The sequence below is a fragment of the Protopterus annectens genome, chromosome 15.part0, assembly GCF_019279795.1.
Source record: "Protopterus annectens isolate FY-2018-M chromosome 15.part0, PAN1.0, whole genome shotgun sequence".
In the NCBI taxonomy this organism is placed as follows: domain Eukaryota; kingdom Metazoa; phylum Chordata; order Ceratodontiformes; family Protopteridae; genus Protopterus; species Protopterus annectens.
Window position 1 is genome coordinate 483,792,877 of NC_056749.1, and position 12,660 is coordinate 483,805,536.

The 12,660-nt window shown below is 43.1% G+C and overlaps 1 protein-coding gene across 1 annotated transcript in view; it reads right to left on the minus strand.

Moving 5' to 3' along the window:
* Positions 1-12,660, minus strand: part of LOC122789775 (probable global transcription activator SNF2L1) — a 2,109,210-nt gene that overhangs the window by 1,399,307 nt on the left and 697,243 nt on the right. The window contains exon 8 of the mRNA XM_044057215.1: positions 10,631-10,786. Within this exon, the coding sequence (XP_043913150.1) occupies positions 10,631-10,786 (156 nt within the window). The remainder of the gene's footprint in view (positions 1-10,630; positions 10,787-12,660) is intronic.

Genomic DNA, 12,660 nt, shown 5'->3' on the forward strand with positions numbered 1-12,660 from the left:
ACCATGTCCAGATTTTTAGTCTTTGCCATACAGACTTGCGCCAGCTGGCTGAACCCCTCATGGTCCAAGACTTCAAACAAATTCCACTCCTTTTCTATCCTGGGGGACTCAAACTCTTCTAGAGTGCTCTTGGCAAATTCAGATCCCCATGACTATCACTGTCTTCCTCCTACCTAACTCTTTCATTCCATTTCATCTTACTCTCTTGTTGTGTCAAAAGGATATTACACTGTATCAGTCCACCAGTTTTCCATCCTTTCTTCTACCTTAACCGCCAGAGCACTTCACCTAGACTGAGCTCTGTTCTTGGTTTGGTGTTCATCCTCCTCTCAGGCATCACATCTAATATCTTTCTTTATTGAGACTGCTATTTCATGCCATTGTCTCCATTCCCTGTCAACCCCCTGCACACCCCACTCGCCTACTGCTATCCCATGCTTCCGTCATGTCAGATAATCCCACCCTTCCATCCTATATCCCTTCTTGCAGCTTCTTTCATCTTCATACCCAGGTTACTCAGACATTCTGTAAGTTATCCTTGACTGCACTCTGTCACTCTTTTACCTTATGTCACTTTCCTTTCTCCCTCTGATTTTAGTTTAGGGTACAATTTTTCCTCTTCGTTTTATCATTCCTGTCCTCTTTTGGTTATGACTGAGCTTGCTCATTGCACATAACTGGTCTCAATTCTAGGCCTCTCCCATCCTACTATCAGTGACAACCCTTCTCCCTGATGCAGTGTCACAGCCAGTCACTACACTCTGTAATCCTTACTTTCGTCAGCATGCTGCTGCTGGATTAGGTACCCTACAGGCCCTGCATGCCACCACCTCAGCTGTCACTTCGATGCCTGTGTGAAACCTAACATGCATGCAAACTACCATCTTGGTTATTCCTCTGGTCACATCCTCTCATGTCGTAGTCTAAACCGTGACACTGGTTCATTAAAATTTGCTCTCTCCTTTCTCACCTGTCTAAACTCCTAATCCCCTTAGTGACCAATTATCTCCAATTATCCAAACCCAAAAGAAATTATCCAAATTAAAGTCTCCAATTATCAAAAACCTCTTCTTTGTCCCCCACACTGGCTATTATCTGCTTTACTTCCAGCCCCTGAGAACTAACCCTTCTACATATAAGCTTTTAACCTCCCCTTCCACCATTCTCAGCCTTTCTTACTGTCTGCTCTGGCTGCCTCCCTTCCTAAGGTGCATCTTACCTCGTCTCCATCGGTTTGAACCACACTTCTCCAATGTTCATTTTTTCCCTCTGCCTCCCCCACATGGCTGATTGTTCATCCCTGACCACTTCCCTTTCTTTTTTCCTTGTGGTGTTCACTTCTGCAAGGCCACTCCTGGTTCACTCACTTGTCATTACTGTTTAGCTCTTTTCTTCCACTCTGGCGTCTTCATCCTTCTCCTCCCTTTCAATACTGCATTTTCCTATTTTCCCCTCCACCTTACTCTGTGTCACTCTATTTACTTATACTCACCTGACAATGGCTGGTAACATCTTACTGTCTTCTGCCTCCCCTATCCTTTCCTATCCCATCCTCTCTGCTGACCTCCTGCTGCCTATGCCTCACCAGTCCCAGTCTAACCTTTCATGCATGACTAGATAGTCCACTAACATCTCTGGCTCCCATAGTCTACTCTTGTAGTTCAGCCTTCTCCGCCACCCCAAGCCTTCCTGAGACAAAGATCTTCCCCACATCCTGAACACCTCAGATATCTCTCTCTCTCTTACTGCTATTGTCTAGCTTGTGCTACAGATTTTTTAGCTTTACTTGTGTGTACCTAGCCAGGCCTTTCAGGTTTCATCCCTGTTCTAACAAGCAAATGTCAACCAACTGACTAACTGAAAGTTTAAAACAATTTGTGGACAGACTAGTATTATTATTTAATTTATCTGAAAATTCCTTACTCAGGTCCAAAACATTAATAATGTCTGGGTATGTGGCAGCATTGCCCCCCCCCCCCTTATTGTTTACCCCTTCGACATGGAGCCACTTAGAATGATGGTTAGGAAGTCTGATATCCAACGGTATATATGAGGATTTCTGCAGTTAAAGACAGCACTGTTTGTTGATGACATTTTTGTAAAGTTAACTTGTCTCCAGCAAGATATTCCTAATCAGGTTCTAAGTGGATATTCAGGGCAGTCTCAGTCAACAACATTTTTTTTACAACAACGGTGTTGTCAATAAATTATGTATCAAAGGAGGAACTAAAAGAAAGTTATTTTCCTTTGTGGATTTATAATAAATTCAAACATCTGGGTGTGTTGCTTATCAGTATCTTTTGACAGGTTAGCACATCTGTCACATGTCTTTTATTTTAGAAATGGAATGGTTTGGTACAAAATTTAGATCAGACAGTGCAGCATCTTCAATTTTTTTTGTGCTGATGCACATATTACTTATAGTAAAGATGTTCTGGACACACACCCTCAGTGCAATGCTGGTTAAAACAAAGCAGTGATGAAGGAATTTTTGTGGAATGGATATCAGTCAAGCATGTCCTGGGACCTGGGATAGTGTAATATTCTTAGAAAATCAGAGTGAATTAGGGATTTCACATATTTAGCCACAATATGATCTGCTTTCTTTGTGAGATGCCAAATATCATCATAAACATCTATGTGAAAGGAAATGATGTGCGTAAGGAAAAACTCACCACTGCAGAGTGAATAAACATAAATCCTTTTAGGATGAAATGAAGATTGGATAACCTACCAATAATAGAAGTAGCCACAAAGAGACTACGAAGGATTTCTGCTTCCAATTATGCTGATAGGTGAGGTGTAACTAAACAGACCACCACTTACATTTTTTTTTATTATTGTTTTAAGATAGAAGCAAATTCAGGTTCATCTAAAATACTGGCACCAGATGTTAGAAAGAAGCTATTTGTTGTCCTGACGGACCTTGAAGGAGATTTCAGTCACTGCAAAGGCTACAAATGAATTACACAATTACAGAGATCAAGGTTCTACGTGATGTGCCTTGACAACAGTATGCACATCTGAGGTGATTAACTATACAGTCCAGACATTAGTGATGGTAAGATGCTTTAGGAAAGGCTAACACCAAAGTCCTACATCAACAACCGAAAGCAGTAGCACCTCAAAACCAGGCCATTCAGTTGTATGAACACTAGAACTTTATTAACAGTAATCATTTAAGTGCTTTCATCCATATAAACAGGACTTCTTCAAAACTGATTTACCATAGCAACACAATACACTGTAATATCAAAGTCCTATAAAACACTAACAGTTCTAAAACAGTCAATAGTTAAACATTACAATCAGGATGAGAAGGATTAAGTAATACTAAGATATCACTGCAAAGATGGGAAGAAATTTTTCAAATGACAAAACTTCTCACCCACATGCACAGGTTCAAAATATTTACTTAGATAGGTCTGTACAAATACTTTTATATACCAAATAGACTACAAATATCCATCAGTGAATACAAACTGCTGGCAAAATGATTTGGAGCAGGTAGAATACATATGTTGTGGACTTGAGCAGATCTAGACACTTTTGAGAGCGAGAGAGAGATGCAAGTAACAGGTATATAAGTGCAGATTAATTAGATGTTTATTTTCTTGAGTCAGGGGATCAACAGCAATTAAGTGACCATATGCTATAGCCTTTAATGTTAATTTTATTAAAGGCAAAAAAGTAGTAATCCATCACTGGAAAAAAGAAGTTATGTTCTTACCATAACGTTCCATGTGAGTTGTTCATCTCGCCTTTTTGTTCTTACACGTGGGTCGGAGCCGATCCCTCGGCTCCGAATTGGCCGCTTTCAAGCTGAAACTCTCAGAGAAGCTCGAGACCTAGTGTATATCCCATGATGCTCTACTGTGAATCCCCAGATCTAGTATGCTGCAACCAAGACAGCCTACAGGAATAAGTGAAACTATAATGTCTACCTATGAAGGTAGCTAAAAGATTGTAGATAGGAAACATAGAATATGCAATACAGACTGACAACTAGACCAATCTGTCAAGGCAACCATCCTGTTCGACTGGAGGGGGAAGGTGGGTGGGAATGTAAGAACAAAAAGGCGAGATGAACAACTCACATGGAACATTATGGTAAGAACATAACTTCTTTATGTGAAGTTGTTCTATCTCGCCGTTTTGTTCGTACACATGGGTAGCGTCCCAAGCACCCTAATCCTGGGTGGCACACGGGAGAACATTCCTGAGCACAGTGGAACCAAAGGAAGCCCTGTCCCTGGAGGTCCTATCCACTTTGTAATAAGTGATAAACGTGTGAGGTTTTGACCACATGGCAGCTGCACAGATGGTATCTAAGGGTAATCAAGCTGCATGAGCTAATGACGTAGAAACAGCTCGTGTCGAGTGGGCTTTGATGTTAGATTCTAATGGCTGACTAGTGGAAGCATAAATGGATTTGATGCAGTCAGACAGCCACTTAGACAATGTGATTTTTGATACTGCAAAACCTTTCTTATTTTCTGCGTAAGAGACAAAAAGTTGATCCGATTGTCTGAAATCTTTTGTTCTATCTAGATAGAACCTCAGTTGTCTGTGTACATCAAGTTTGTGTAATATATATTCAAGTCTATTGGTATGGTGCCTGAAGAAGGTTGGAAGTTCAATGGACTGATTCAAGTTAGCTTCTGAACAGACCTTGGGAAGAAAGGTAGGATTAGTCCTAAGGGAAACGCTATCGGGATGAAAAATCAAATATGGGGGTTTGGAGGACAAGGCTTGAAGTTCGGAGACCCTACATGCAGATGTAATGGCTACCAGGAATATAGTTTTCCAAGACAGGAACTTTAAGTGACAGGATGAAGCGGGTTCGAAGGGGGCGAGCATCAATTGGGATAAAACCAGATTCAAATTCCAGGGAGAGACAGGATGTCTGATAGGTGGTCTGAGATGGTGGGTTCCTTTTAAGAATGGTTTACATAGTCTATGCGACATGATGTTAGACCCATTAAACCCCACATAGAAATTGGAAATAGCTGCCAATTGGACTCTAATGGTGGCAGCTGCTGCGCCATTATGGAACAAGGAAGATAAGAATTCTAAGATGATATGAACAGGTGCAACATAACGATCAATGTCATGTTGAGAAGCCCAGTGAACAAACCGTTTCCACTTGCTATTGTATAGCTTCCTGGTAGATAGTTTATGAGAGGAAACTATAATATGCTGGACCGCAGAAGACAAGTCTCGAGACCTGGCTAATGTGGGAATTGGAGCAGCCAAGCTGTCAGTTTTAGGGAGGTGAGGGAGGGATGAAGAACTCCCGACGAATGAGTTAGAAGATCCGGCACTGGGTCCAGGATCCATGGTTCTTCCACTTGATACTTCCACAGGAAGGGGAACCAAATCTGTCGAGGCCAAGACGGGGCTATCAAAATCACAGTCCTTCCCAGACTTTTGGCTTTCTGTATGAATCTGGGAATTAGGGGTATTGGCGGAAAGGCATATTAGAGGCCCGGGGTCCAATCGTGTACGAGTCCGTCCCTTGGTTTGTTCCCCGGTGGGGGATAAAGGGCAAAGTAGCTGCTGCATTTGGCGTTCATTGGTAATGCAAATAGGTCGCAGCAAGGCTGGCCTCATCTGCGGAAGATCTCTTCCTCCACCTTCTGTTTGAGAGACCACTCGTGAGGCAACAGCATGGCTCTGCTCAGTCTGTCCACTATCACGTTGGATGACCCCGGGATGTGCGTTGCTATAAGAAAGCGTCTGGTTGATACAGCCCACTGCCAAATTCTTAGGGCCTCCCGGCATAAGGGGTATGATCTGTTTCCCCCTTGCTTGTTGATATACCAGACTACCGACATGTTGTCTGTCTGGATAGCAATTGTACCTAGAGGAAGAGAATCGTGAAAGTGTTGCAACGCTAGGAACACCGCTCTCAGCTCTAGGACATTTATATGCAAATGTGTTTCCATGATTGACCAAGTGCCTTGGGCAGTCTTTCCCTGAAATAGCCCCCCCCACCCTATCAGGGAAGCATCTGTGGTCACTGTGGCTGTGGGTTGGGGAAGAACAAAGGGACGTCCGATTATCACTTGGTTGTTGTTCAACCACCAATTGAGATCCTTCTTGCAAAGATTCGTTAGTTGGACCTCGTGTGACATGGGCAGACGTTGGTAAGACCATTGTGCGAAGAGTAGCCATTGGAGTATTCGCATGTGCATTTGATCTAACGGAACTGCTATCAGTGTGGCTGCCATTGTGCCTAAAAGCTGCAGTTATTTGGGATGCAGGAGCTTTGTTCCGGGCTAACAGGCTGGACAGCTGATTTTTTAGAGATACGATTCTTGATTGGGGTAACGTGATCCTTGCATTGACGGTGTCCAGTTCTGCCCCTATAAATGTAATATGCTGCGAGGGCGATAACGCAGATTTTTCGAAGTTTAGGGTTATACCCAACTGGGAACAAAGGTTTATGGTGTAGTCTCTTGCTTGTATTAGTTGATGCCTGGAGGTGGCGGTGAGGAGCCAGTTGTCCAGATATGGAAACACCCGGAATCCCAATCATCTCAGGTGAGCCGTGACCACTGCCATACATTTGGTGAACACCATGGGGGCTGTGGTGAGATCAAAGGGCAGGGCTCTGAATTGGTAATGACTGGCCCCCAGCCGGAAACGCAGGTGATCTCTGGATGTTCTGTCCATTTTGATGTGGTAGTAAGCATCCTTGAGATCTATAGAGCACATCCAATCGCCCGTTGCTAAGAACGGGAGAATTGATTGCAGCGTGACCATCCGGAACTTCTCCTTCTTGACGAAGGTGTTGAGCTTGCTGAGGTCTAGTATGGGCCTCCAGGCCCTGTTTTCTTTGGAACTAAAAAGAACCTTGAGTAAGTTCCGGATCCTATTTGGTCTGCCGGGACTGGCTGGATGACTCTTTTGTCTAGCAGGTTTTGAATTTCTATGGCTGCTAGTTCTCTCAGAATGGGTGGAACGTCTGGGATCCTTGTACCCATGGGGGGGGGTTTGTAAAGGGAATGTAGTAACCTCTGGCAATGATGCTTTTTACCCAAGAATCCATTGTAATGCTTAGCCAGGCATTTGGGTATAAAGCCAAGCGACCCCCGACTGCCTCCAGAGTAGGACAGCTGGGCTTCCTTTCAGGAACGCTGGTAGGGCTTCCCAGAGAACTGTTCCCTGTCGCCCTGGTTTTGCGGACCGCCTCTGCCATTTGGACGGCGTCTTCTGTTTTTGCCCCCTCCTCTGCCTCTAGAGGGGGTATCAGTAGGTGTGTTTTGGAAAGCTCCTTGGGGTTTCCGGAACCACATTTTCCCACTTTGTTGCCCTTTGGGGTATGGTCTAGCTGGAGTGGAAAAACGGACTCCGACGGCAGACAGAGTCTTTCCTTCTTGTTCACACCTAGTAAGTGTCTTCCTAACTTCGGGTCTGAACAAGGCGGATCCATCGAATGGGGTGTTGACGAATGAAGATTTAAAGGTTTCCGCAAAGGAGCAAAGGCGCATCCAGGACTGTCTCCGAAGAGCTATCGCTGAGTCTGCCGCCCTACTCGATCAATCGGCAGCATAAGAAATGAGTCGCATGGATGAGTTTACTAAGGAATTGAGGGTGTTGAGTTGTGCAGTCACCTTCTCAGAAACTGCATCAGCTGTGTTACCCTGGAGAGTATCTCCCAGCTCTTTGAGGAGATCTCGTTGAAGACGGGTAAAATGTGTCAGGTAGTTGAGCGATCTCATGGAAAATGCAGCAGAACTAAATATGCGTTTCCCATATCTGTCCATAGTCCTAGAATCTCTATTAGGAGGATGGACAGCAGAAGAGGTTTCCAACATCTTTTTCTTGGTGGCCGCTGCCACCACCATGGCATCAACCGGGACTCCTTTTGTTAGAAAGGCCTTATCAGTAGGGGAAGTAATGAACTTGTTGGGCCTCCGAGGGACCGGTTCCACTGAATCAGGGGACTCCCACGCCCTTCAAGCAACCAGCTCCATCAGTTCATCGAAGGGTGGAGTAACCCAGGAGGTGGATGGTTGAGATCCAAAGGCCTTCAGGAGGACTGACTCATCCTCAGTAGGGGCAAGGGACTTCCAATCACCCCTCTGCCTTAAGATTTCCAATATGTCTGCAAATGAGACATCTTCTGAGGGGGATCATGGGGACCCTTCTGATTCCTCCAAGTTGGTATCCGATATCAGGGATTCCTGTGGGGAATCCAAGTGCCTCCTCTTGCATAATCTCTTCCTAGGTACTTCATTGGTGGAAGCGTCCGGTGAAGTCCCCAGGGAGGAGGGGCCACCCAATGGGGATACCTGAGGCCCTGGATCTCGACGCTTGGTGGGGATCTGTAGGGAAGAGGTAGAACAAGGCCCTTTAGGGGAGGGGAAGACAGATCCGAGGAGGTAGTGGTCTTAGCAGACATGACCTTCCTCGTGGCATTGAAGGCACCAGAATCTCGGTCCGAGAAGTCCGTTGGCTCTGAAGAGGCCGGCAGCTCTCCCCGAGCCGAGACCCCCCGCTCCAATCCAGAGGACGGGGCCGAGGCCACCTGCGCTGAAGCCCCGAGTGGAAGGGTCGGAACCGAGGTATCGGTTCGACTCTCCCCCCCGGAGCCAGCGAAGGACTGTCGGCCCCGAGATTCCCCGGTCGGAACCGAGGAGATCAAGGTCGATGGAGCCGAGGGAGGTGGATTGAACCTCGGCTGTGAAGGCTCTACCAACATCAGTTTTGCCTGCCCCGGCTCCAAAAGCTCGATTAGCTTCGGAGAAGGAGGTGGAGAAGTTATGGCTGGAGTTTCAAGCTTCGAAGCCGAGTGGCTCGAAGCAGACAGCATTTTGGCCAGGGCTGGGTCCTCTAATAGCCTCTTGACCACTCTGTCCAGATCCACATCGGAAAGCCTCGAAGAATGCATCAAGGGATGGGTCGAAGGAGCCGAAGATGGAACCGATTGAAGAATTGGAGACTGAGGAGTCTCCAATATCGGTTCCACAACTGGGCTCCGAGGTAGAGGATCGATACACGGCTCCAAGGCCTGTGGAGCCGATGCACAAACCATACCAGAGGAACTCAGAGCCGATGACTTGGGCTCCGAGGATCCCTTGGAAGACTTCGACCCCTTTGAAGCCTTGGAAGAGAGGTCAGCCTTGTCTAAGGTAGCCTGAAAATCAGGCTTCAGGAGTCCTCTATCTACCAGCTTCCTCCGCCTTTCCAAGAGAACTCTGGCACTAAAGGAGTGGCAGATAGAGCACACCTTTTGTAGGTGTACAGAACCTAAACAGTAGACGCAGGTGGAGTGGTTGCCTGTAACAGACATCTTCTGACCACACTCACACCTTTTAAACCCTGACTTTTGTTTCTCTGACATTTTAAATAATTCAGGTCCCTGAATTTTGGTCTAAGAAAAATAGTTACTTCTTAACTACAACAACACAGTAGTATTAACTAAGTTCCTACAGAATATTATATACATATGTATATATATTTATAAACACTAACTAATATTAACTACTCACACTAGATATATAATGCACACAAGATTATATGAGAAGATAACACACAAACACAATAGCTGACAGAGCCTTGTCACGCCCAAGAAAGAGAGGCCTAAAGCCCTGAAGAAAAACTTTTTAGAAATACTGAACAAGTTATACTAACAGGCAAAAAAACTTAATCCTATCAAGAAGGTTTGAAATCTAAGTAAGAAATACTAATTTAAAGACAAAAAAATCCTAATAATATAAGAAATTTTAAATCATTGGCCCGAGCTTCCTCCGACGAGCTGTTAATCCGTTGCGGCGGCAAACTAGATCTGGGGATTCACAGTAGAGCATCATGGGATGTACACTAGGTCTCGAGCTTCTCTGAGAGTTTCAGCTTGAAAGCGGCCGATTCGGAGTGGAGGGATCGGCTCCGACCCACGTGTAAGAACAAAACGGCGAGATAGAACAACTTCACATTCTGTGGTTCTAAAAATGCATGAATTAAGGAGACTGTTAATGTAGCTTATGGATAAGAGAGGAAATTAATATAAACAAAAATAAAGCCAGAAGTTTTTGGAAAATAGCACCTTTGGATGCAACAGCTAGATAAACTGATGTGGGAAGGAAAGGTAGGTTAGTCTCCCATGAAAGATAATTTATCACTTATTTGACATACTCTATCAGTGTGAAATGTGTAAAGTATGAGGATTTTTTTATGATGATGAAAAAATTATGCAAAGGTTAACTTCCATATGTACTTCTTATTTCACTAGAGTAAACATGGTGTGTTTATTTTTTATGTGATTTGGTACTTAAATTGTTGTAATAACGGCTTGCTGTTTAATCTATGGAATAAAGTTTTACTTGTTAAAAAAGATCAACTATGCCCACAAGGTATTCAAGGAATCAGTTCACATCGACTATTACAAAAGCATCAGAGACTCAAGTATACAGGTCTTTCAGAAACAAGCAGTTTACAAATACTTCTAGTCACATGACAACAGACTAAAAATGATTGTCTTGCCAATCCAGAAACTTTAACAAAAGCAAGAGACTGAGCAGCATGAATAATATCTCTTAATTTTAAATTCATTTTTTCAGCAATGTATTAAACAAACCTAACCTTAATAAAAGCTAATGCTATGCTGATTACATAAACTTACCTTTGATTTTTCATTTTTTATCCTGTGGGCCTCGTCGATTACTACATACCTCCAGTTAAACTTTTTGAAAACAGATTTTTCTTTAATCACCATTTCATAAGATGTAACACATACATCCCATTCCCCTGGCATCATGACATCACGAATAAAGGCAGCCTGTCACAAGAAAAATGTATATAAAGTTAATACTGTTAATTAAAAAGTTATTCATAACAAAGTTAACTCTTAGCAATGTTACAAGATCTTGAGCAGACAAGCAGTGTCATATATTTTTTTTTAGAAAATCAACAGAGTGATGCCAGATATGTTTTATTAACTTTTGAGTTATTACCGCCCTAATAATGTTCAGCATAAAGTAATTTACCACTATTCTACAACTCAGAATGATTCTGATAATATAAACTATGCAAGGGGTATTGTCATTTATAAACAGCTGAAATAGTATGCCTGAGACACAACTGAAACTTTACCAGCTGAACTGTGTCAGAAAATAATTATAGAATACAAAGGGTGAGATTTACTTCTAATGTAAGCTATGCCAGTGTAGTGTTGCTGTAAAATTAGGCATCACAACTTACACTAACATCAGTTCTTTTGTAATCCTAGTTCTACAGTGGTTTCTGTCATTTTTCTGCACTTCTACTGTGTTTTCTCTGAATGTGAAGTTCCAGCTATTAAGTGAAGTTATTTTACAGTTTGCACTGCATTTCAAGTGGTTTCTGTGCTGAAGTGAAGTAGTCAGTGTTGCACCTCTTACTTGCTGTGTTTTTAGTCACATTTTAAAGTTACAGCAAACAGTTTTAGCCAGATCTGTGAGCCATATACACCAGCGGTCTCCAACCTTTTTTGCACCAAGGACCAGCTTCATGTAAGACAATTTTTCACGGACTGGTCATCACACACGCATAATAAAAGTTCATAATATTTATTTATTTGACATTTGTTTACCAGGGAGGCCCGATTGGACTAGAAGTCCATTTTCAGTAGAGACCCAGGGAGAAAAGCTCCGAAGTACAATAAAAAGACAACTGGCAATAATTACCAAAAAAAGTGTGCGTTCTGCTTAACAGCATAACACTGATCTACTGTGATTGAGAGGTAGGTAAACCCAATAGCAACCTTACTGACTTTAAGTTTATAACAGCAATATTTAAAATATTTTCCTATTGTTTGGCTCTGTCCACCATACCTCTCAACTGTACAGATTTTCACAGAATGTCCAGATTTTTGCCTTATATTTTTAGTCTCTTTCCCAAAAAATTGTTTTCTGGCAAATCACTGGCAGATCATTGAGGTTTAAAGTCAGAAAACAATGACAGACAGCTGAGTTTCATACCCTTCAGAAAATTCATGCTAATGCAAAACCTGTATTTCTGTCTACTTTCTAGGTTTGTAATGGCAGTACTTAAAAATGTCCTATTTTTGGGCTTTTGTCCCCCCCATTATTTTTGCCTTTGTCCAAATTTCTTAATCTATAAAGTTGAGAGGTATGTGTCCATATTTATTGTGCGAGAGGCTGAGAGTTGGTATGGTCGAGGGGTATCCACACCTCATTACTGCTGTTGCTGCTGCCAGGGATCACTCTCACTCTTCTCTGTCTCTCTCTCACACACATACATACATAGTCTCTTCTGCTTTCATGTACACATTCACTCACACCCGCAGACAAAAACACATACACACACACACACAAAAACACACATAGTCTCTTCTGCATTCATGCATGCATTCACTCACACACACAGACAGAAACACACACACACACACACACACACACAGTCTGTTTTGCATTCATGCACGCATTCACTCACACATGCGGACTGAAACATACAGACACACGGACTCTTCTACTTTTATGCATGCATTCACTCACACAGACATAAACATACACGCACACACTTTTTCCGGTTTCCTTGACTTTTATTTTACACTTGCTAAAGAGCAAAAGCACTACTTAGTGAGTGTAAAATAACAGCTAAATCGATCTCACTGCTCACTCTCTCTCATACACACACTCTCTTCTTCTTTCA